A 24,429-nucleotide genomic window follows, 5' to 3' on the forward strand; every position below is an offset into this window, starting at 1 on the left:
GAAGGGAACCCAGAGCAACTAGAGAAAGCAGGGGAGTGAGCGATGTTAGAGGCAGTACTGGGACTAGGCGGGGTGGGACGTCTAGACAGGACCAAGAGACCGAATTTGGATTTTGAGCAGTCCTCAGATACATGGGTGGGGGGTGAGGGTCCCCTGCTCTGAGCCAATCAGAAAGGTCTCAGAGCAGGCAGCCAGGGACGGAGCAGTTCACCTCCCAGCTCTCCCTCCACACAATCTGCTGGGAGGAGGGAGAGGGAGGCTGACTTCAAAACCAAGTTTTCCTGAAAAGCCTCTGGCCTTGTTTATTCTAGCTCCTCCCAGTTCCTCCCATGGTGCTCTGCAGCAGCTTCGTAGCTCTGGACCCAAGGGCCAGGGCAGCCGGAGAAAAGCCTGCTAACCCCTCTTTTCCAAGCCTGTTAGGTTTGAGGAAACAGAGCTAAAGTCTAGCCTTCAGATGATCGGCGGTTAAGCCTGCTACCGGGTCAAGATCATTGGCCTTAACTTTCAGCTTTCTTTCCCCTTGGTGCCCCTTACTCCAGCTTTGAGGTGAGGGTCTCATGTTGTTTAAGTCTAAAATCCTGGGCTCAAAGTGGTCCTCCTGACTCAGTTTTCCCAAGTGTCCCATATGCTTCTCTCTGTTTCCTCGGTAGCTGCCCTGCTTCCCAGGATTCCAATTTTTTTTTTTTTCTGGAGCTTCCTAAGAGCAAGTAGAGAAAGGCTTCATGTAAAAAAAAAAAGAAAAAAAAAAGGCACCCCCCAGCCCCAAGTGCTGAGGTTACAGAGGACTTAGAGAGAGGAGAAGATGGCCGAGGATCACTTGACTGCTTGAAGATGCTTCAACCTAAGCCCTAGAGGACAGCCCTCTTCCCCAGATCTCCGTGTTTCTCACTCCTGAGACAACTGCTGCTCTGAAAGATGCTAAATATTTCATCTGTCCATCTAGCCATCGTCTCTGTGACGTTTGTACGAAATAAGGCAGTGGATGCTGACCTCGGGCTAGTTCCTTTTCTTCCTCAGTAAGAGGACAGAAGAAGCCGGGCGGTGGTGGCGCAGGCCTTTAATCCCAACACTTGGGAGGCAGAGGCAGGTGGATTTCTGAGTTCGAGGCTAGCCTGGTCTACAGAGTGAGTTCCAGGACAGCCAGGGCTATACAGAGAAACCCTGTCTTGAAAAACAAAAAAAAAAAAAAAAAAAGGGGGGGGGACAGAAGATCTCCACCCCTCCTCGCTTAGTAGGGTCTTGCTAAGCAGCTCAAGCCAGCCCCAAATTCATAGCAGTCCTCCTGCCTCAGCCTGTCAGGTACGGTGAAGGTGATTTCGGGCATGAGCCACCACACCCTGCCAATGGGAGGGGGAATTTAAATGATCCTCATGTCCGGTGTAAACTGTGGACTTCAGCTATCATGAAGCCCTGCAGGGAGCAGACCCCCACTCTCTACATTAGAACCTCAAAACACTTTCCCTCTGGTCTCCTTTTTATTTCCCAGACAAAGGGAAATGACTCACCCCAAAGTCACTTGAGTGGGCAGTGTGGTGTCACATAAGCAAACAGGGAGTCCCTGAGGATATCCCCGTGCTATGCCAATTCTACCCGAGGGGCTGAGGTGGGGTTTGGGTGTAGAAGGGAAAGGGGTTCACAGTGCTTGTCGCCCACCTTGTCACCATAACAAAAACCTGCTTAGATTCTTGACTTAAGGGAAATCTCCCTCCCCAGTTTGTCTTTTTCCCCCTTGTCACCAATAACCTCAGGGTGAGGTCAGTTCTGCAATCACGTGAAGCTCTCACGTTTGCTAGGTTTGCAGAAAGAGCCTTTTAGCTTTGATCTTCCACAGAGCAGTAAAGCTTGCCAGGCCCTCCCCAGGAATTCACATGCCCTTGCCATACAAGGCTTTCCAAACACGCCACCCTGACTCTTCAGAAAACCCCACCCCAGTCCACTTTCAGCTCCTCCCTGCTGCCAGCAAGCACTTTTGCAAAGCAGAAAAGGGTGAATGTGCACACTCCGCCTACATTGTCAGTAGACTACAAATCCCAACAATCTTGGCGGTGCGCAGACGCATAGAGCTCAACGTGCCGGCTGCTGAAAAAGTGTGTCACTGGGGCACGAGGCGCTCCCTGGAATCACATGGTACCTGCTCCAGTGCCGCGTGCGGCCCGGGAACCCTGGGCTGCTGGCGCCTGCGCAGAGCCCTCTGTCCCAGGGAAAGGCTCGGGCAAAAGGCGGTTCAGACTGGCAGAGTGAAATATTACTGCTGAGGAAACGTAGCAGGGCACACGTCTCTCTTTGCGTCTGGGTGCCTCATTTCTCCATCACCTACTTACTTCCTGGTTGCAGCTTCTCTCCCTTTGGGACTTTTGCACCCGGAGCTCCAGATTCATTACCCTGCTTCGCTGCGGAGCCTTCAGGAGTGGCATCCGGTGCACTGCAGAGACCCGACTCTCCTTGCTACCTTATAGCCAGAACTGCTGCAGGCTGATTCTTCACACACTCTCTGTCTGCTCTTCCCATGCAAATCAGAGGTCGGGTGCCTCAGCGTCCTACCCTTCTGGAGGGCTGCAGTATAGCCACCCCAAGACCTTACTGCTCGGTGCCTAGAATCCTGATTGTGAACTGCGGGGTTCACTCGTCTCCCTCAGCCTTTGCCCAGGGGGCGAGAGAGGTCATCACAACCTCCAGTTTGTGTCAAGGACCAGTTTGAATGACCGCTTTCAGCTGGTGAAGACATGACGACCCTGGACTCCAACAACAACACAGGTATTGAGATTCTTACCATCTTTGCTCTGTCACTGTCTCCATTTCCATCCATGGTTTATAAGAGGAACTTTGTAAGGGATTGGGGATTCCCTCTGGCCAGTGTTTGTTACTGTGCTGAGATGAAAGTCACTAGGTAAGATTTCTAGAGAGGGTTATTCTGGATGGGAATGTGCCTAAAACACATCACTACCACCCCTCTTGAGTTCCCCTGAGTCCGAGGGCACGTGAAATGGAGAGTGGATACCAGCGGCGAGTGGCAGAGTTTAGGGAGACTCAGCGTTTTGAAGCAATCTCTGGACACGTCCCCATTTGCCCACCCCTTGCAGCTATAGTCTGCCTGTCTCTTTTCCCTTTCCTCCAGTTCTAGCCTACTTCCAGGGAGTCTGCGAAGCAGCGGGGCAATCCGGCTAGTGGGTTTGAGTGAATGGGTCAGACTCACAGGGGAATCCTCAGCGGCAGTGGAGAGCTTTATTTGAAGAGTTGGGTGCTTGGGACTCATCTCCAGGCAGGGCACCCACAGCGACTTAGCCTGGGGAGGGCTCACATGGCTGCAGAGCCGGGCCCACGTGCTGCATTTGTTTTCATTCAGCAGAAGCCGTGGCCGCCATCCCATTGGTCATTGCCTCCCGGCCTCGTTACATAATGAGCTCCGCCCCTCAAGTTGCCCGAGCAACGCGTGTTGCCTTCTCTCCTCCCCTCAGTTGTCCCGGCCCAGCTTGGTTTTAGGGCCAGCCTACGACCCAGGACGCATGGGAGGGGCGGGGCGAGGGCGGGGTGTTGCTTGCGACAGAAGGGAAGCGGAGAAGGCGGTGCTTCGAGTTCCGGGGTTCCTCGTTGGGGTGCCACGTGCGAGGGGCACACGTGGAGTGGGGACGTGAGGCCAGCTGAGGGCCAGGCTCCCGCCCCGCCCTTCTCTGCCTAGATCTGGGTGAAGCTGGGCTGACTCACCGCCCCCGCCTGGCTTCTTTTCCTCTCAGACTGCCTGGCCCTCTTACCCTCTGTGACTTGAGTAAGATGAGGGCACTCCTGACTTGCTTGGCCTCAAGTTTTTGCGTCCCAGCGAAACCTTACATCAGAGCATCCCTAGTCCCCTTTATTCTATTCGTACCTACATCCATTTTCTGCATTCAGATCCAGCTTTCCCATGTTCATTCCCAAAGTTTTACTGTTCCCCAAGTGTCTCATTGTTTGCCACGAATGTCTTCTCCCCCCAAAACATGAACACCTTAGAATCAAAGTCGACCCCATACTACTTTGCATCCCTCTTTTTTTTTTCTCTCCCTCATAGAAAGAAAACAGATCAAGAGAGAAGAGTTGATTTTCTCAATGTTGGAAAGCCCATTGGTAGCCATACAGATGTAGGTTTAGAATTGGGGTCTTTTGAGCAGTGCCCCTCACTTCAAAGATGGAAGACTTTTTGAATGACTTTCTTATGCCCTCTTTCAGGATAAAATAGGTCAAGTTCATTTAGGTCCACATAAATAACCCTTCTTCCAATCTAGCCATGAAACCGTACCCGAGTAGCGATTCTGCAGCTATTTTACAGGCAGGGCTCACCCTGACCAACCTTGAGCTATTTTAAGGTTGCCCTGCCTAGTTTAGTGTGTGTCAGTGGGTGAGCGAGACATGTGCTTCTGTCGACTCGGTCGGTGGCATGGCATGTGTCAGCTCACACACGTGTCTGAGGATCCTCCCCTCTCCCCACTCCACCCATGGCAGACCAAACTAAGTGCTTGGCAGAGGTGTGGCAGACAAGTATCCCTTCTCTTCAGAGAATACCACGGGAGCAGAATCATCTGGCCAGCAATGGAACCGAGGGACAAAGTTGCTGAGTGGCTACAGAGTTAAAGTTCCCACCTGGCTGAGACGGGGAATTCCTAAATCCCTAGGCTGGACAATTTGTTTCTCTCTCTCATCTCCCACAGTTCATCTTGATTCTTATCTCTGTATCACATTTCTAAGTCTCTTGAACTCAGAGTCATTGTGACTCATCTCTTGGAAGCCAGAGCCAGGCTGAACAGAATCCTTCCCTGCAGTACTTTGAGAATATGTCTTTGGGTTTGAAAGAAAGGTGACAGTTTTACGTTTGGACACCTCACACTGAGCTAGCTATCCTTCACGCTGTGGGGTCCATCACTAGCTAGATAGCTCTTGATGGGGAACTAGTGGTTAGTTTTTTTTGTGAATGGCTGTCAGCAGCCCATCTCATCCCCGAGTCTACCTCCAACCCCCATAACTAAGAACCTAGCTGCTGTTGATAGTCCTCCAGAAAACAGCTAGGCAGGGGTTCCCATGTATGAGATGCCCATTGGCGTTACATCTCCCACCCAAACCAGAAGCTGCATGTGTTGTGTAAAGAAATGCCTGTGGGTATTTTTTGGGACTTGGTTATCATAAGTAGCGTGGGATGGAGAGTTTCTTAAAATGACTAGGTTGACCGACCGTGATATATTTAGTATATGTGGGAGAATTGCTTATTACTCCAAGGTTAGGGGGTCTAACAGTGTTTTGGTGATGGTCATGTGGTGTCCTTGAATGACAGACATGATGGTTGATATTCACCCCTTGTATTCTCTTATTAGGTGGTGTTATCACGTACATTGGCTCCAGTGGCTCCTCCCCGAGCCGGACCAGCCCAGAGTCCCTCTATAGTGACAGCTCCAATGGCAGCTTCCAGTCCCTGACTCAAGGTTGTCCCACATACTTCCCACCATCACCCACTGGCTCCCTCACCCAGGACCCTGCCCGATCTTTTGGCAATGTGCCACCCAGCCTCAGTGATGATAGTTCCCCTTCTTCTGCATCATCGTCATCCTCTTCATCCTCATCCTCCTCCTTCTATAATGGGAGCCCCCCAGGAAGTCTACAAGTGGCCATGGAAGACAGCAGCCGAGTGTCCCCCAGCAAGGGCACCAGCAACATTACCAGTGAGTAAATGCCCAGCTGATGGAGGGGAAGTGCGCTGGGGACTCAGCAGATAGTTGGTTTCCATCTGACATTTACTCTTGGGGTCTGTGCTCTGGCCTTTGGAATTTCTCTTTAAGAGCTGTACCAGCTCCTATCCAGTCCAGTCCAGTCAGTCGCCTAGACATGAGAGCCTCTCAGATTTCCCCTCCTAGAATCTTCAGCCTGGAAAGAGTCCGTATCTCAGGCCCACTCAGACCTCTGCTTACCCTCTGCCTGTCTCTTCCCACAGAGCTGAATGGCATGGTGCTACTGTGTAAAGTGTGTGGGGACGTGGCCTCGGGCTTTCACTATGGCGTGCACGCCTGTGAGGGCTGCAAGGTGAGGCGGGTTGGGCTTGAGGACCTGGGCAGGTGATGCAGAGGCTCGGCTTAGATGGAGACATTCACCCGTCGCCCCTGCCTTCCAGGGCTTTTTTCGACGGAGCATCCAACAGAATATCCAGTACAAACGGTGTCTGAAAAACGAGAACTGCTCCATTGTCCGCATCAACCGCAACCGCTGCCAGCAGTGTCGCTTCAAGAAGTGTCTCTCCGTCGGCATGTCCAGAGACGGTAAGGGTGTGTCCCACGTCTCCTTCTCACCCCAGTTCCTTCCACCCAGCTTCTGCCTCAGTCCCTCCGTTTAAGAAAGAGCCTTAAGTTGAGACATACGGTACTGTGAATGTCATTTACATGGAGGATGGCCAGGTGTTAACCTCTTGGGCAAACACACACTCTTCTCCCATTCACCCGCCTCCCACCAGCTCCTCTCACACCCTCTGAATAGGTGTGGTCTTGCTGGTTTCAGTTTTGAAGTGGAACCCCAGGCTTTTAGGGTCTTGCCCTTTCGGGAGGAAGGAAGGAAGAGAGGCATGTGAGTATGTCAGAACTTCCTGACACTGTTCTCACCCTGTTGCAGCTGTGCGTTTTGGGCGCATTCCCAAGAGAGAGAAGCAACGGATGCTTGCTGAGATGCAGAGCGCCATGAACTTGGCCAACAACCAACTGAGCAGTCTGTGCCCTCTAGAGACCTCCCCTACCCCGCATCCCACCTCAGGCTCCGTGGGTCCCTCACCACCTCCTGCACCAGCTCCCACACCGTTACTGGGTTTCTCTCAGTTCCCACAACAGCTGACACCACCCAGATCCCCCAGTCCTGAGCCCACCGTGGAGGATGTGATATCCCAGGTGGCCCGGGCCCATCGAGAAATTTTCACTTATGCCCATGACAAGTTAGGCACGCCACCTGGCAACTTCAATGCCAATCATGCATCAGCTAGCCCTTCAGCTACTACTCCACACCGCTGGGAGAGTCAGGGGTGCCCGTCTACTCCCAACGACAACCTTCTGGCGGCTCAGCGACATAATGAAGCACTGAATGGTTTACGCCAGGGCCCCTCCTCCTACCCTCCTACCTGGCCTTCTGGCCCTGCCCACCACAGCTGCCACCAACCTAACAGCAATGGGCATCGTCTGTGCCCCACCCACGTATATTCGGCCCCAGAAGGCGAGGCACCTGCCAACAGTCTACGGCAAAGCAACACCAAGAATGTTCTGCTGGTGAGGGCAGGAAGCCAGTGTTGGGGGGGAGGGGGCTGGAAGATTGGGCCTAAAGAAAGACAGCCAGTGTTCCTGGAGGCTGGGGGGTGGGGAAACCTTCTGCCCAGGAAAGGACATTCTACTCTGAAGTCTGGGTTCTGCCAGGGAATCCTTAATCACCAATTGGCACCTGATTACTAGGTGAAAAGACCCATTTTCAAGGGCCACAGCTCTTAGCCCAGACAGTACTTGGAACCAGTCCCGCTGGGGAGCCCACCTGGCTAACATGCCCCTCCTTACTCCGTTCTCCCCCTAGGCATGTCCCATGAACATGTATCCCCACGGACGCAGTGGCCGGACTGTGCAGGAGATCTGGGAAGACTTCTCTATGAGCTTCACGCCTGCCGTGCGGGAGGTGGTGGAGTTTGCCAAACACATCCCTGGCTTTCGTGACCTTTCTCAGCACGACCAGGTGACCCTGCTTAAGGCTGGCACCTTTGAGGTAAGCGGTACTTTATGTTGCCTGCTCTTGACGGTGGGAAGGCCCCAGTAGAGTTGTGTGGTGACTAGGGTGGGAAGGGGTCCCGAGTCTTTGGCACTGTGTTATCTCTCTGACTGAGGAAATGGAACTATTACCACCGCCGCCACCTCTGGGTCTGTGGAACTTCTATCCTCTAAGCTGATATCGACTCCAAACTCACTGTGTCAGAGTAACCTAAGACACACAGTCCTCTCCTCTAGACAGGAGCTGATGATCCTCCTTAAATACATTCCAGAAGTGGCGGGTACTCCCACCTGGATCCCTCATTGACCATTCAGAGCCTCACCCCCTTACTGGCAATCTAAGGAAACATCCCTCAAAGTCATTAGCAGGCTCTAGGGGTCATTTGGCAAAACACCTCTCTAAACAGCCGCCCTCCCTTCAGGTGCTGATGGTGCGTTTTGCATCGTTGTTCAACGTGAAGGACCAGACAGTGATGTTTCTGAGCCGCACGACCTACAGTCTGCAGGAGCTCGGTGCCATGGGCATGGGCGACCTGCTCAGTGCCATGTTTGACTTCAGCGAGAAGCTCAACTCCCTGGCGCTTACCGAGGAGGAGCTGGGCCTTTTTACCGCAGTGGTGCTTGTCTCTGCAGGTAAGCCAAGCTCTCTCCTGACCCTGGAGGAGGCACACGCAGTTCAATTCAACATACCTTTTATGGAGTACCTATTCTATGCCAGGCACTGGGCACTGGGCTACAGACATGATTCAGACACAGTCTAGCTTGGGAAACAGACTCATGCCTGACTAATTATAAAACAGCGAGAAGTGTCACAGAAGAAGCATGAACCAAGAAAGCACAGACAACTATTTCTGCCCAGGAGAGCTGGGGAAGGAGGTGACACTTGAGTGGGGCCTCAAAGGGACAAGATATGCCAGGCATAGAGGGGGAAGGGCATCCATCCCAGGCAGAGGGTACTACAGAGCAAATAACAAGGGGGCTTGGCCACGTATGGCATGCTCAGGGTAGGAGGGTGGTCTTGAGTGGGAGGTGGCCAGCCTGTGGCCTTGCTCCCAGCATGTGGGCATGCCCTGCTCTAGGGCAGAGGCCCAGGAGAAGGAGTAGCGCCCTCCTTCTCCTTCCCCGTCGCCCTCCAAGGGGCCTCAGGGAGCGGCTGCCTTGCCTGCCAGGTCCTCGCAGACCTCCGTGTCCTCGTCAGAGGAAGAGGAGCTCAGGGAGCTTGCCTCACTGCTGTCGTCTTCCCCACAGACCGCTCGGGAATGGAGAATTCCGCTTCGGTAGAGCAGCTCCAGGAGACGCTGCTGCGGGCTCTTCGGGCTCTGGTGCTGAAGAACCGGCCCTCGGAGACTTCCCGCTTCACCAAGCTGCTGCTCAAGCTGCCGGACCTGCGGACCCTGAACAACATGCATTCCGAGAAGCTGCTGTCCTTCCGGGTGGACGCCCAGTGACCCGCCCGGCCGGCCTTCTGCCGCTGCCCCCTTGTACAGAATCGAACTCTGCACTTCTCTCTCCTTTACGAGACGAAAAGGAAAAGCAAACCAGAATCTTATTTATATTGTTATAAAATATTCCAAGATGAGCCTCTGGCCCCCTGAGCCTTCTTGTAAATAACTCTTCCCCCACCCCACCCCCCACCGCCATGCTCCCCTCCTCCCCTATTTAAACCACTCTTGCTTCTCCCTCCCTCCTCTGGCCCCTCGATTTGTTCTGTTCCTGTCTCAAATCCAATAGTTCACAGCTGAGCTGGCTTCTGTGATGTGTGCTCGTTTGGGGAATGGGGGTGGGGGGACTACTGCCAAGGCTGGGGGGGGGGACACCTCTCCATCTGGTCAGCTTGTGGGGTGGGTACTCTGCCAGCAGATGGGAGAATATGGGGAAACAGCACGAAGTCTAAGGGGGGGTGCCCAAGGGGGTTATTTTCATCATATATTTATTACATAAATATATAGTAAAATAGACAAGCAACAATTACCATAAAAATATCTTTCTTTAAAATCCTGACCCAAAACACAACGGGGTGAAAAATCGCACATAACAGACATACTGATTGTCAACTGTGGGGCAGGAGTAGGAGCCCCTCAAGTCACCCCTACCAGTCCCACCCATCTCTGGGGAAAGGACCTATCTCCTTCCCTGTTTCTAGCCACAACCCCTCCCCCCACCCCAGCACCAGCTTCTCATACATTCAGTAGCGCCTCTGGGTAGTGTCCCCCTCCTTCACCCAGGAGTTCCTAGGGCAGGAAGTCATTTCCCCCTTATGGACGGTGTCTGTGTCACACGCCCTGCCCTCTCCCAGCCCTGTAGACCTACCACCCGGGGAAGGGGTAGGGGCTCCTCCTCCCCCACCCTCCCCAAGTCTGAGCAGGGAGGAGGCTGGATGAGGTATGTGTGTTATAAGTGATGGGGGTGAGGGGGGGAATACTGAGATGGAGAGGCAGTGGTAGGGCAGGGTAGTGGTCATGGCTCTGGCACCCCCTTGTCCTGGCCTGGCCCCCCCAACCTTCTCCCAGCAACCCACTCCTCCCATCAATACTGCACCTGCTGCCCCACCCGGCCTGCCCTAGTGCCCCGGGCCAACATTGGGGGAAGGCATGCTAAGCACCCATGCCAAGGCCATCCCCCCATTAGCACCAATGGCCCCCAGGAGAGGGCCCTGTCCCCCACTTCCATGGCAGGGACTGGGACAGCTGCCTCTCTAGAGCAGGTGCGTGGCACTCCTGAGTCTCTCTGGCTCCTCCCACAATGTATACTCACTCATCCATTCACACGTAGGAACACACACATACACTCCACATCACTGAGGGGAAGGGGAAGGGCTGAAGGAAAGGGGCTCACAGCTCATATGATTGGGGGAGGGGGAATTCCCAAGTGCCTGTAAGAGGCCATGCCTATGGCTGAGAATGGGAATGGAGGGGAAGGGTGGGGTCAGGGGACAAAGGGGGACAGCAGGCAGGTCAGGAACTCCACTGAGCCCCCAGGGATGAGAGGGAAGTATGAGAGTATTATCCATGGGACTGGAGGAATACAGGAATCAGTGCCCCAGGAGAGAGAAAGAAGATAGAAACAAAGATAGCACAGGTGGCCCAGGGGCCCCAAGGGGTGGGGCAGGCACATGCACAGGTGACAGGAGAGGCTCCTCCAGGCCCTCTGCCCAGTTGGAACACCTGAACAGCGCCAGAGGATGCTGTTCTGGGAACAGCAAAGCATTGCCTTCCGTGTGTGTGTGTGTGTGTGTGTGTGTGTGTGTGTGTGTGTGTGTAGGGGCTGTGGCAGGCTGAGGGTCAGAGTGGGGTGGCAGGTTCCCCACTGCTTAAGACATTTTTGCCCCAATAGTGCAAAGCGCAGGAAGCCCTGGCACCCCTCCCCCGCCCCCTGCCCCATTCCCCATGGCTTCCGGGGGGCATCTATGTCCACCCATCCATCCCTGCCGACATGCAGCCCTGAGCCCAGGGCCACTGGTCTGCTCTGTCCCTCCTTCTCCTCCCTTCCCTTCCACTATGGGAGGGCCACCTCCTCCCTCCCTCTCTCTCTCTCTGCAGAGGAGTGGGCTGTTAGCCAAAGGGAGGAGGAAGAGGAGGAGGGAGAGGAGGGGGCAGCTCACCCAAGTGCAGACCAACAGAGCACTCCTCACCAGAGGGTGGGAGGTGGCTCAAGCCAAAGTCCCTGAATTAGAAAAGAAGAGGGGGGAGGGGTCCCAGGGGCAGAGGGGTGGCCTAAAGAGCTTCAGAGAAAACGGGAGGAGGGCCAACTGCATCCTCCCCTGGGCCCCAGCTAAGTAAGTGCCACTGATAGACACCCCCCCACAGCATGCCAACCTGCCCTACGTCTAGGCTGGTGTGTCAGGTGGGAGTCAGTAAAGAGAGCAAAAGGAGCCCCGAAGACAGACAGGAAACAAGAGTCCCACAGGGGTGGAGGTTCTGGGAGACACACGTGTCCACCCCACCCCCCACACAGCAGCATCTGGATTGTAGCTAATACTGCAGGATATGAAGAGGGAAGGAGCCCGGGCCACAGTTTTTCCTGTGTGGGTGCCAAGGTATAGGAGGAGAGGGGACAGGAGGCCCCTGGGGCTGGGCACTTGAAAGGGGAGCTGTGTGGGCAACAGGGCAGGCTGGTGAGGGGCCAGCTGGCATCCAGCGTGAGAGGTAGATGGAACTCAGCGGGCACAAGTGGCAGAGAGCAGAAGTACTGGGGTGCAGTGCCAAAGGGGCACGAGGGTGGGGGGCAAGGCAAGGGGGTGCCGGGACCCTGTTGTATCCTCACAGCTCTGAACAGCAGCCCTACTGTGTAGGTCTGCCGGGGGCATTTCTCTCTGGGGGGTCGGAAGGGCAGCTCTCAAAGTGCATGGGGGTGGGAAGGGCGGGGTGGGTGGGGATCCTTCCCCTTGGGCCAGCCTCAGCTAATAACTTAATATCATCTCTCTCTCTCTCTCTCTCTCTCTCTCTCTCTCTCTCTCTCTCTCTAACGCTCTCTTTTTTTTTGTCTTTTTGTTTTTGTTTTTTTTTTCTGTCTAGTTTTTCTTCATTTATATTCTCCCCTTGCTTGGTTTCCAAAGTGCAGTTAGGATGACTACCATTTTTAGCCTCCGGGGGAGGAGCTAAGGCAAGCCAAGCCAAGCCAAGCTGTCCTTTGCACCCAGGACCCAGGTATTTGGGGAAGTAGAGACCTGTGGCCTGAAGAGAAATCTAGGCCAAGGAACTTGGCAGGGTTCTCCTCTGTATAGGGGTGAGTAAGGGCACCTGCCCCTAGTCCTCATTCCTCCTGACCCTACAGTCAAGATGGCTTGTCCCTCTCAGTTCTTCCCTTCCCCTACTTTCTTAGAGGTTGGGGTCCCAGAGACTCTAGAACTTGGATCCCAGCCTCCCACACTGCCTTTCATAGCAAGTTCATTTGTCGCCCTGTCCAAGGGCTGGAGGTTCTGAGGGGGACTGGGCAGTGCAGGGGTGTATGGGAGCTGCATCTATCCAAGGATGGGAGGAAGGAGAGAAGAGATGGGGGTTCTCCCTCAGCCCCCAGCTCTGTCCCTTCTCTCCAGGCTCCTCCCCACCAGCTCCGCACACCCTCTGGCCGCCTGAGGCTTTAGACTTCCTGATCCTCAAAGACCTCCAGGAAGAGTGGGGGGAAGAGTTCGGTGGGGCACTCGACTTTCATGTGGAGGAAGCGGCTGGCGTGGCAGGCCCCGATCATGCGGAGGTCAGTCACCTTCATCAGCAGCTTGGGCCAGAAGTGCGGAATGTTGTGTTTGCGGTGGTTGACGTAGTGCTCAAACGCCAGCAGGTAGGCCTCCTGACTCTTCTCGATCTTGTCCACACACAGCAGGCCGGAGCGGTCTGAGGAGAGAAAAGGCATGAGGTGTGAGCACGAGAGGGTCTAGGAAAGCCACAGGAGAAAACATGGGGGATGACACGAAGGGGTACTGAGGCAGAGGGACTAGGAGGGATCAGGGGAAGAAAATAGCACTAAGGGACATGGGTAGTAGCAGCCACCTAGCAGGAGGAGGTGACTGGGACTCAGGGAGGGACACTGAGGGCCTGGGGGCAATCCATAAGGAAGATAGAGAAATCAAGAGATGGGAGAGAGGAGGGGGAAGCTGGAAACAGAAGAATGGGCAGAGAGAGGGTTGGCAATAAATAAGTCTGGAGACCAAACATGAGGGCAAAGAAAATATAATGAAGCATAGGGTAGCGGGGCAGGGGACGGCCTGGGTTACAGAGAGTGAGCCTGGGAGGGAAGGGACGAGATAGAACCTACGAAAAACTAAGGAAAGAGGCTAGCGAGAGCCCTGAGAACTTCTGGCACCTCTCAGCCACAGCAAGATACCTGTTGACATTAGCAGCACAGCCTGCAGCAGAGCCACTTCCGTGTCATCCAGGTTAAAGGCAGAGAGTGACTTGCCCAGTTCAAAGATGGCGTCAGAGACTACACCCAAGCCACCGTTCTTAAGCTGCTCCCGCTTAACCGCCATCTCCCCACTCAGGGTCAGGGTGTCACTCTCAGGGTCATAGCGGACAGCTGCCCGCAGGGACATGATCTCCATGCAGCAGCCCTTCAGGAGGATGATCTGGTCTTCGCAAGGCAGCTGTGGAACGGCAGGACCACAGACCACTTCAGTACATCCTCCCCGTGCCCCACAACCTCCCCCACCTTCTGCTGGGCGGTGCCCTCCTATGCACTATTGCACTTAAACCTCACAGCTATGTCTAAGGGTGTGGTCCCATCAGCCTCCCAGTCCCCGTCAGAAACTGAAGTACAGAGCACATAGGTAACTTGGCCAAGATCCCACAGCTACTACAGTGGCCTGTGTCTAGTCAGTGCTATGCAGAATGAAGAGATGAGTCATGCAGCCTAGAGGTAGAATGGTCACTCTAGGAGTGTGTGTGTGTGTGTGTGCGCACGCGCTCACATAAACTCATGTGCCAAATATCTATTTGTCTATAAGAATCATTCCCTGTCCAGAGAAGATGAGAGGAATACCCAGTGAGGCTCTGTGACCTGGAGAGTGACCCTAGAGTAGGTCCCTCTAGCAAGGCTCTCCTTCCATTGGCCACTCACCTCGGAGAACATGGGCAGTTTTTTGGCAAAGTCCACCACTCGGGTGATGGCCGGGGTGATGATCTTGGTAAACTCGCTGAAGGCCTCTAGGTCTACCTTGTCTCCATCCGGCATGGAGACAATAGGTGACTGGCCAATGTCATCCGGCTAGAAGGAGAGATGACGGTCAGCTGGGGCTGCAGACCCCTTTTAACTGCTCACGGAGACTCCCTCCCCACCAGGGGGAGCTCCAAGGCAGCTTGGGGGTGGGGGGAGAAAGTCCCAGCCCAGCCTGCAGTACAGCTCGGTCTCTGCCTCAAGGCTTTGGGGGAAGAGGATAGACCAGAGCCAGCATTTCAGACTTACTAATGTTGATAATGGTATGAACAGTAGTTAATACATTGCAATAAAAATACTGTCATAATGACTGAGAGCTTGACACCGGGCTGTAGGCTGGTTGCCTGCTCTACACAGCTCCTTTTAACCCTTGCCACAAATCTATATGGAAAACAGAATCACCGGCACGTCTAGCGGAGGCCTAGCACAGCTCTGTGGTATGGCCAGAGCCATACAACTAGTGCTTGGTGTTGGGTAACTTATTAGTGTATCCCTCCACCCCTTAGCATCCTCTACCAGGGAGCCAGGCCCCATTGGTCCATCTCCTTCCAAACTGATCATCTACTTGGCAGCTAATTTCGTAAGCATTGAACATGACACCTGGAGCCCCGCAAGTGTCCCAAAATACTGCTATGTGCTCTCAGTCCCCGTGGGTTAGCTCCGCCCTGGAATTCAGAGGATTAGGCCCAGTTCTCACGAAGCACCACATTAGATGGAACAGACAGGCCCCAGAAAGCAAAGGTATGTGTATAGATGTACAAACTCTGAACAGCCAACAGGTACAGAGCACCAGCTTTAGGCTGGACTAACTTAAGGAGGTTTCCAAGAGAGGCAAGCCTCTGAGTTCTCAACGTGCATGCCTTCTTACCAGGAATTTTCGCCTCTGTTTCCAATGGCTGCCCTGGGCATTGGTGCTGCGATGGGCCTCTGTAGCAACATGGATCAGGTCCCACTCTTCAGGAGTGGGCTCTGGTCTCTGCTGCAGTGAGCGGATCATCTCCTCCTTCCGCCTCCTCTCCCGGTTCTGCTCGATCAGCTTGCGTTTGGCCACCCGCTTTGAATCATCTAGAACCACTGTTTATGGAAAAAGATACTTTGCATGGCAAACCCCCTCCAATGCTCAAAACTTATCCACCCTAGCACAAGGTCAAGTGGCTTCCCAAATCACTTAGCAATAGGGTGATTGCTAAACAATAGCACAATACAAACCGTGTTTAATCACTTGGAGCAAGTCAACTCCAACTAGGCTGCTCTAAGGAATAATGGGTGCTGGTTTGAGCTATGGCGGGCTTGCTAACCAATCTACAGTTAAGGAAAGAGCCCCTCCTCATTTAGATGTACCTTCCCTTAAGGGCAGGAACCCTGCCCAGGAGTTTTTACTCAACAACTCCCTCTCTAAGGTCTTCAAACAAGAAGTATCTAGACTACACAGGAGGGGCTGGAGAGATGGCTCAGCGGTTAAGAGCACTGTCTGCTCTTCTAGAGGTCCTGAGTTTGATTCCCAGCAAGCACATGGTGGCCCACAACCATCTGTGATCGGATCTGACGCCCCCTTCTGGTATTCAGGTACACATGTAGATAGAGCACTGAGATACATAAAATAAATAAATCTTAAAAAAAATTAGACTACACAAGACTTCCATTTCCTTTGGGATGAGGGTACCAAATCCTTTGGCTACCACTCTGCCCTGAAGGTATCCAGGAAGGGATCTGCTATCCTTGCATTAAACCCCATCATAGCTACCCAACTCTACTGCCCCATGGGTGCCTCTTACAGTCCATGGCCATGCCCACGGCGATGCACTTCTTGAAGCGGCACAGCTGGCACTGATTCCGGGTGATCTTGTCGATGACACAGCAGCTGTCATATTTGCAGGAATAGGTGGGATGGAGATTCTTCTGGATTGTGCGGCGAAAGAAGCCCTAGGGCGGAGGCATATGGAGCAGGGTTCATCATTAAGACTTCCTCTCCTGCGCCAACTACACAGTTCACTGAGTAGGGGAGGGGCAAGGGAAGTCATGGCATCCTCATGTCACTGTGAGCCTAGGATTGCTGGACCCTGCCAGGCCAAAAGACCTGAAAAAAACCATGTCCTTACCCTCAGGCTACAGTGGGATGAGGAAAGTCTGTAGTGGCAGAAGAAAGAACAGTGAGTGTGGTAGTTAGCACTGAGCCTGGGCTGCTGTGGGGTGCGGTGAGGCCTTAGAAGTCTACTTTAAATAATTTTTAAATGTATTATGTGGGACAGTGGTGGCACAGGCCTTTAATTTCAGCACTCAGGAGACAGAGGCAGGTGGATCTCTTGTGAGTTCAAGGCCAGCCTGGTCTACAAAGCAAGTTCCAGGACAGCCAAAACGACACAGAGAAAACCTGTCTCGAAAAACCAAAGGCAAACCAAAACAACAACAAAAAAGTATTATATATTTTTCAAGACAGAGAGCTTCAAGCAGCCTAGGCTGGATTCAGACTTGATATGTAGCCAAGTATGACCTTGACCTTCTGACCTCTGGAATGGCAGGATTGCAGACATGTGTTGTCACAGCTGGATTCTGTGGTGCTGGGGACGGAACTCAGGGTTTGTGAACTCTAAGGAAGCAGCCAACCGACAGCGCTGCATCGTCAGCCCTAGAAAGTCCAATTAATATTTTGGCTATCTTGCTTAATAACTCTAAAGGCCTTGCTGATTTGACTCAAAAGTCAAAAGCATTCTCATAGACACGATTTTGTCTATTATCCTTGCAGATGTGATTTATAAAACAAAAAGATCAATATTCAAGAAAATGCACTGAGTGGGAACATTAATAGCTTGTAAGCTTTTTTTTTCTAAATTGTTGCTTTAGTCTTCATTTTAAAGGAAACGGTTGAAGAATCAGGATGATAGCAAGATGAGGGTTTGTTTTTTTTTTTAAATTATCTATTTTATTTATGAGTTCACTATAGCTGTCTTCAGACACTCCAGAAGAGGGCATCAGATCCCATTACAGATGGTTGTGAGCCACCATGTGGTTGCTGGGAATTGAACTCAGGACCTCTGGAAGAGCAGTGGGTGATAAGCCATCTCTCCAGCCCCAGTAAAGTAAGTTCTAATACCTGCTGAACCTTACTTAGTGATGGGTATGTGGCATGTGCTGTGTCTGCAGGTTACATTTAACCTTGATGCCAAAACTGAGATGCCTTCTCTAGCAGACACTGAGGTCTGAGAGTCCTCAGTGAATTAAAGTTATTACACCAAGATGCAGACTCCTGAACCTCATTTTAGACTTACAAAAGCAAGCTCTAGAAATGGAGAGGGGCACCTGTGTTTTGGGGGCATGTTCCCCTGGGAAGCTGAGGATCCTTGCTCTTGGCTATGTCAGTGCTATTATCTCCAGGAACACGGCTATGATACTTGGGATCTTGACTGGTTTTTGGTTTGGCTGACATTAAGATAAAGAAACTTCAAGGTTCTGCAGTGTGTGTGTGTGTGTGTGTGTGTGTGTGTGTGTGTGTGTGTGTGGTGTGTGTGTGTGTGTATGCCTTTGTGTGTTAGTTTGAGAGAGGTTTTATTGGTTTTGGTTTTCAAGACAGGGTTTCTCTGTATAGCCCAGGTTGTCCTGGAACTCACTCTGTAGACCAGGCTGGCCTCAAACTCAGAGATCTGCCTGCCTCTACCTCCCAAGTGCTGGGATTAAAAGTGTATGCCACCACCGCTGGACTTGAAAGAGGGTCTTATATAGCCCAGGCTAGCCTCAATCGTACCATTCCTTTAGGATGACCTTGAATTTCTAATCCTTCTGCTTCCATCTTCTGAATATGGGACTACAGGCATGCAGCACCATGCCTGGCCTCTCTTTTAAATGATCTCTTTCTGGAAAGACCTGGATCTGCAGGAGGTGGTGGTCCTGGAAAAGCCATACAGGCTGAAACAGGTTGAATCTAATAGGCTTTTTCAAGTCTGTGGCCTTTGATCCTCTGCTAAAAAGAACCTTTGGCCATCTTCTCCTCTATGTCCCCATCATGACCCTTCAACACAGGTTCCAATCTTTTCGGGTACACTGGGAGCACCTGGGACTCCTGTTAAAAGCAGATTCCTGGGCTCTGCCACAGTAAGGTTTGGACTAAGTAGGGTATGCATGCAGCTTGGGAATCTGCAGTATACTTACTACTGCAGGTGGCCCAGGAATCTTTAGTATATAGTATATGTGCGTGTGCATGCACATGAGTGTGTGTACCTGTACATGTGCACGTGGAGACAAGAGGTCAACACCTAGGATCCTCTTCAATCATTCTCATTCACCTTTCAGACCTCATTTTATCTGTGACACAGGGTCTCACTAGGGAGCTTACTGACAAGCTAGACTGGCTAGCCAGGAGGCCCCGGGCATTTTCCTGTTTCTGCCTCAGTTTTGGATTATGGACAGGTATGCTACCATGCTTGGCTTTCAACATGGAAGCTGGGGTCTGAACTAACTCACACCCTCATGCCTGTGCAGGGAGCTCTTTCCCTACAGGGCCAACTCCCCAGCCTCCGTGACCTATGTTCTGAAAGACACGGATTCTGTTTGCAGATTGCTTTGGTAGACTGCCAGGAGTTAGAAAGGACAATGTATACTATGTCCTCAACTCTTGTTTTGTTTTGTTTTTTGAGACAGGGTCTCACTGTGTACCCTTGGCTTGTCTGGAATTCACTATGTGGATCACGTTGGCTTCAGTCCACAGGCATCAGGCTGCCTGTGCCTCCAGGGCACTGGGATCAAAGCTGTATGCTACTATGCTGGGCATTCTTTTTTTGATACAGACTCTTCCCATGTGGCTGAAGCTGGCCAGGAACCAACTATATATCCCAGGGTGACCTTGAACTCATGATCTTCATGCCTCAGCCTCCCAAGTTCTAGAATCCCGGTGTGCAGCACACTTAGCTTCACACCCCTTATTCCTAAAACACTAAGGATGAATGATGTCTGACCCTAAGTGTTCTTGTGTGCTCGGCACTGTATTAAAGGCTATCACAGTCACCAGTCTTACCTCTGCCGTACCTTTCTCCTATTTCTCTCTGCAGTTATTTAAAGCCATGCCAAGTGAATTAGCCCATTTAATTTGCTTATTAACTCTATGATGAAGGTAGCACAATCTCCCCCATCTTATCAATGACGAAACTGAGGCTCAGAGAGGTTAGACACATGGCGTATGAGTGTCACAGCAAGGGTTATGAATGAACAAGTGACCAGATAAATGGAGGAGAAGAAAAAGGATATAACAGGTACACTCTAGGTTACATGCTTATAGAGACTGAATTACACCAAGTGTCAAACTCAAAGAGGGATGGGCAACGAGAGAGGGACAGGAGACGGGTCATCCATACCTTGCAGCCCTCACAAGTGATACAGCGGTAGTGATAACCGGTGGCCTTGTCCCCACACACGACACACTGCTCGTCTTTGTCCAGGTAACTAGGGATATACCCTGGGAGGGGGAAAGGGAGGAGGAAGTGGGCATGGGGTGGAGTCCATGGAGGTGCTCCTATGCCATACACCCAACTGTGCTTCTCTCATTCATCTCCCAGCCCAGCACCATAGAGGGGCTCCTTATCTCAAAGTAGAAAGGAAAAATCCTGGGGACGTGTTGGGGGAAGAGGGGGTGGAGATTCCCCATCCCTTTCCCCTCAAATATATATAACAGAAGTCGTCCTTCTGACTGTCCATTCAGGGACCCAGTCCACTTCCATATACTTATTTTTGAACCTGGATCTTACTATGTTTCCCAGGCAGGCTTTGAACCCTAGTTCAAGCGATCCTCCTATGTCAGTATTCCAAACAGCTCTAACTGCTGGTAGGTGCCATTGTACTAGGCCTAGGTGGGGCTCTTTTGTTTTTCTTCCCTGTTACTTCTAAGTGATAGAATAGCATAAGGGACTGGAAGAGGAAACGACCCATTTTAGGAGAACAGATGCCCTGAGGCTGGTGAACCTTTGAGGAAGTCATGGGAGGGTCAAAGAGGCCCTTCCTGACCTACCTACATCTTCCTCAAAGGCCAGGATAGGTTTTGAATCACTAATCTCACGTCCCAAACAAACCCAACTCATGTTCTCTAGGCTTTTCCCTCCAGAGACACAGGAGGTACAGGCCTAGCCTGGGAAGAGGCCGAGTGTGCTCTGGGGAGGGGAGTGGGGAAGGGGGAGGGGCACATGTCATGCTCACCTGACATGCTGCTTTTCAGGGGACATTGGCCGTTCTTTCTTTTTCGCTTTCCATCTGGTGACCTGGCACTGCATGGGGCAAAGTGGGCAGAATCACACAGAGTAGCCTCTGGGCAGTCCCTTCTCACCTAAGGGACTTCTCCCCACCCCCACCCCCCAGGCCTGGCTCCCCCCACTATATGCATTCTACCTCCCACTCCTATATCAGCTTGGAAGGGTAGCTGCATGGGAGAGATGAGGGGCGTAGATGAGGCTAAAACCATGTTTTAGGGCCAGGGCACACTCACATAGACAAGTATTGCTATGAGACCCCAAAACACACACACGCACCTCACACACAAGCAATGTTCAAAAGTCCCCAAACACACAGAACCCCTCACATGAAGGCGCTGCCCTAAATCACGCACACACACATATACATTCCAGCCACAATATATGGGATGTTCACAGAGTTAAGCCTGTAATATCTACCAGATATGCTAAAGTGCTCCTTGGAATATTCTTAAAGCTATGTAACCTTTCAAATGTATATATATGCATATGACACCCACGCGTGTGAATAACTATGCAGCCTTCAGTATAAACCCAAGTATGGTAATAAGCCTTAGGATTTACAATCACATGCAATTTTCTGGGCATTCTCGAATGTATTCTATGACTTCTGCTACGTGGCCACATGCTACAGAAGCCTCTGGACAGGCACCTAATGGTGCTGTTCCCACCTCTCTCTCTCATGTGAGCATGTTGCTCAAGTTTTAGGTCATGCACTCATGCTAAATAACCCATGCTGACTGAAAATATCAGGAACGCCCTGTTCACAGCCTCCATTTAACAAATTGGAAAGCCGAGGGGCCATTCGTACGTTGGGGCGCCATGCTGGAATCAGCCAGGAAAAGGACCCTGAGCTTCTCCACTCGAGGTATTTTTAGCAGCTCTCAGGCACTGCACATATATGTTGCCAGGTTTTCCACATATGTGTTACATAACCTCAGTACACACGGGTTACGTAAGCCTCTACGCATGCAAGGATTGTATAACCTTCCACAAACACCCTGTGTGTGCCATGTTCCAGGGCCCCTCCTCCTAAGGCCTGATACAGTTCCCAGCACACTGACACAGTGACCTTGGCCAGGGTCACGGTCACAGACAGCCTTGTGCTTCACACACCCTGGGGATTACCCCTGTCTGGTTCCTACAAGGCTGGAAGGTCAGGCTTGCCTCCCGCCTTCTGGTGGTGTGAGTGTGCAGGGAAACTCAGACCACTGAGGTCCGAGACAGGAGGCTTCAGTTCTCACCAGCCTCAGAGCCTCTGGGTGCAGTTCCATGCGCAGCCACAAGGTGGCACATAGCCATGGGGGAGGGGAAGGCTAGGAGAAGAGGTGTCTCAGCTCTGAGGGACTAGGAACTTCATTTCTACCTTTATACCAAGACCTAGGAGCAGGCTCTCCCTGAAGTGTAGGCAGGAAAATACAGACGATCCAAATGGCGGCTACATGGTGAGAACAATCTGTCTCATAAGTCTAAGCATGATTTGAGGGCTTTGGGGGAAGGGGCTTTCTTACCCAGTGCCCCACTTACTCAACCACAAATTCTATCTGCTATTTCTGACCCTCCAAAGAACCAGTCTTGAGCAGAGGGCTTTGCTTAGCCAAGCTTCTGCCCTTCTGGCTCAGGACCTGATCTCCTAGACAACAGTTAGCTACACTGCTCCTCAGAGCACCCCACCCCCACTATTTCCCTGGCCATAGGCACAGGATGTACCCTGCTCTTGGGATACCATGCCAAATGGGACAGAGCTCTGTGCCACTTGGAGCGGACAGGGAAAGCAGAGACCCTCTAAACTGATGTAGGGCAGGGCAAATGATCGGTAACTCCCCCTAGTTGTGTGTGCAAGGTGACGCCCCTCATCCGTTTGGAAGCAAACCCTTCATAGCTGATGTGTACTTCCACTTCCTGGGAGGAGCTGCATGGCAGTACCCGCCTTTAACCATGAACAAGGAAGAGTGTGTGGGGTTTCCAATAGATTCCAAAAATAAGTGTGGGCTCTGACCAATAGTTATTGGTGCCTGTACCCGGAAATGTCATGTTATGTGCACCATGGCTTGTGGATAACACGCTTATTTGTGGTCAGGCGGTGAATGAACTGGGAGAAAGAAGGACCAAATGGCAAGGACATGGAGATCACACACGCTCAAGTGAGCGTAACAACGGAGAGGAGACGCAGGGTGGGGGGCGTTGGGACAGCCCAGAACTGCCAAGGAAGGGGCTGTCTGTCTGCTGCCTGTAGTGATTCTGTTTCCTACCACTTCCTCCTTCAAAATGAGCACCTCAGTCAAAGAGTACCTAACTCCCTGAGACATATGGACATGCCCTCAACCCCTGGACTAAGGTAGGCAGTAGGTTTGCTGGCCTGAATGTCCATTTCCAGGGGTGCTTGAAAGTCAGTGTCAAAAACAGAGACCAGCTCTCTTTTACCCGGAGAGCTATCCATGTCTGTTGCTATGAGTAGGTACTACCAGAGTTGCGGGCCCATTCGTTACCTGTTCTCCTCTGGGTCTGACCCACACTCCACCTTGCTTGGCTTCTGTTCCATTCACTTCAATTCCATCCAGGATGCCCTCCAGCACGCCAAGAGACTGGGGTGGGCACACTGCCCTCCCCACGCCCACAGGCCACCCACCCCCCGCCACCCAGGCCCTAGGGCACAGCACCCATAGTACCCCCCTCAGTACTCAGCCTTTCACACCATGCCCTGCACCCCAAAAAACCGGGAGGGCAGGTGGTGGGAGGGGCCAGGGAGTGACAAGTGGGAGAGCTAAGGGCAAGCTGGTAAAAGGTGCTGGGTTAGGGGCTGGGAAGTCTTCAGAGACTTGTCCTGTCTGGAGATACCTGTGGAGAGAAGAGAGAGGCAGGGGTAAGAAGTTGTTGCCATAGAGGTATGTCAGTGAGAAAGATTTGGGGCAGAGATTTAGTAGCTTTCGGGGGGCCTGTAGCAAAATGGCAGTGGGAATGGAGGGTAAGTTATAGGAACAGGACCATAATAACACATCGCAGGTACAGCTGGAGAGCTACGACGCAGGCCCCAGACACAGGGAGGGGTGATGGGAAAGAATGAGGTCATCTATGCAGCAGGTAACAAGTCTGGATTCTCACATTCGAACAAATGCCTGGCTTTTTATGAGTGCCTATTAAACATTACCTATTGTTACCACCCTTTAACCAAGGTTTCTTAGGATTCATCAAGGTTGTAAGGCAAGAGTGGAAGAGACAAGTAGTTTGCCGTACGGGCACAGGAGTCCCCACAAAGACAAGGTGGGGCGGTGGGACAGCATGTAAGGACTATGAATGTTCACACTAGTGTCTTCTGGGCACAGGATAGGCCTGTGTTCTACCTCTGGCTTATATCTCTGCCCCATGCTAGTGTCTCGAAGGAGCGAGAAAACAGAAGCAAATGAGAGCTGACTCTTGGCTTCCTGTGCATTAATGAAACCCCGGTTCCTGCCCCTTGAGGATTTTGTTTTGGTTTTTTAATCTAGGCCTCACTATGTAGCTCTAGCTGGCCTGGAATTCACTCTATAGACCAGGCTGTTCTAGAACTCACAGAAATCCACCTGCCTCTGCTTCTGGACTGCTGAGGAATAAGGGTATGTATGTACCGTCATGCCTTGCTCCTTTAAGGGTTTTTAAATCCCTTACACCAAGTCCCAAATCCCACCGTCCAGTTTAAGGATAAGAGCTAGCTGACTTAGCTAGTTAGCTAGTTAGCTAGTTAGCTGCCATTCACCAGGACTAGCTGACTTAGCTAGTTAGCTGCTGTTCACCAGGACTAGCTGACTTAGCTAGTTAGCTGCCATTCACCAGGA

The 24,429-nt window shown here is 52.1% G+C and overlaps 2 protein-coding genes across 2 annotated transcripts in view; one reads left to right on the forward strand and one right to left on the reverse strand.

Moving 5' to 3' along the window:
- Positions 1–2,094: 2,094 nt before the first annotated feature.
- Positions 2,095–9,484, forward strand: Nr1d1 (nuclear receptor subfamily 1 group D member 1). The gene is made up of 8 exons (XM_028755124.1): positions 2,095–2,754; positions 5,337–5,681; positions 5,951–6,039; positions 6,128–6,272; positions 6,619–7,259; positions 7,555–7,740; positions 8,165–8,375; positions 8,991–9,484. The coding sequence occupies exons 1-8, from the start codon at positions 2,724–2,726 to the stop codon at positions 9,188–9,190; spliced, it is 1,848 nt and encodes a 615-aa protein (XP_028610957.1). The 5' UTR covers positions 2,095–2,723; the 3' UTR covers positions 9,191–9,484.
- A 171-nt stretch (positions 9,485–9,655) lies between these two features.
- Positions 9,656–24,429, reverse strand: part of Thra (thyroid hormone receptor alpha) — a 25,731-nt gene continuing 10,957 nt past the window's right edge. The window contains exons 2-9 of the mRNA XM_028755125.1: positions 23,107–23,455; positions 20,568–20,635; positions 19,733–19,833; positions 16,166–16,313; positions 15,259–15,464; positions 14,295–14,441; positions 13,563–13,821; positions 9,656–13,072 (exon numbers count right to left, since the gene is read on the reverse strand). Of these exons, the coding sequence (XP_028610958.1) occupies positions 12,822–13,072; positions 13,563–13,821; positions 14,295–14,441; positions 15,259–15,464; positions 16,166–16,313; positions 19,733–19,833; positions 20,568–20,635; positions 23,107–23,159 (1,233 nt within the window). The 5' untranslated portion in view covers positions 23,160–23,455 and the 3' untranslated portion in view covers positions 9,656–12,821. The remainder of the gene's footprint in view (positions 13,073–13,562; positions 13,822–14,294; positions 14,442–15,258; positions 15,465–16,165; positions 16,314–19,732; positions 19,834–20,567; positions 20,636–23,106; positions 23,456–24,429) is intronic.

This window comes from Grammomys surdaster, unplaced genomic scaffold, assembly GCF_004785775.1.
Source record: "Grammomys surdaster isolate TR1022 unplaced genomic scaffold, NIH_TR_1.0 126048, whole genome shotgun sequence".
Taxonomy (NCBI): domain Eukaryota; kingdom Metazoa; phylum Chordata; class Mammalia; order Rodentia; family Muridae; genus Grammomys; species Grammomys surdaster.

Bases quoted from the DNA above. Each gene is read 5' to 3' on its own strand.
- Nr1d1 (XM_028755124.1), top strand. From the start codon at position 2,724: ATGACGACCCTGGACTCCAACAACAACACAG. The intron at 6,040-6,127 runs GTGAGGCGGGTT...CCTGCCTTCCAG, and splicing joins ACGCCTGTGAGGGCTGCAAG to GGCTTTTTTCGACGGAGCAT. The intron at 7,741-8,164 runs GTAAGCGGTACT...CCCTCCCTTCAG, and splicing joins TTAAGGCTGGCACCTTTGAG to GTGCTGATGGTGCGTTTTGC.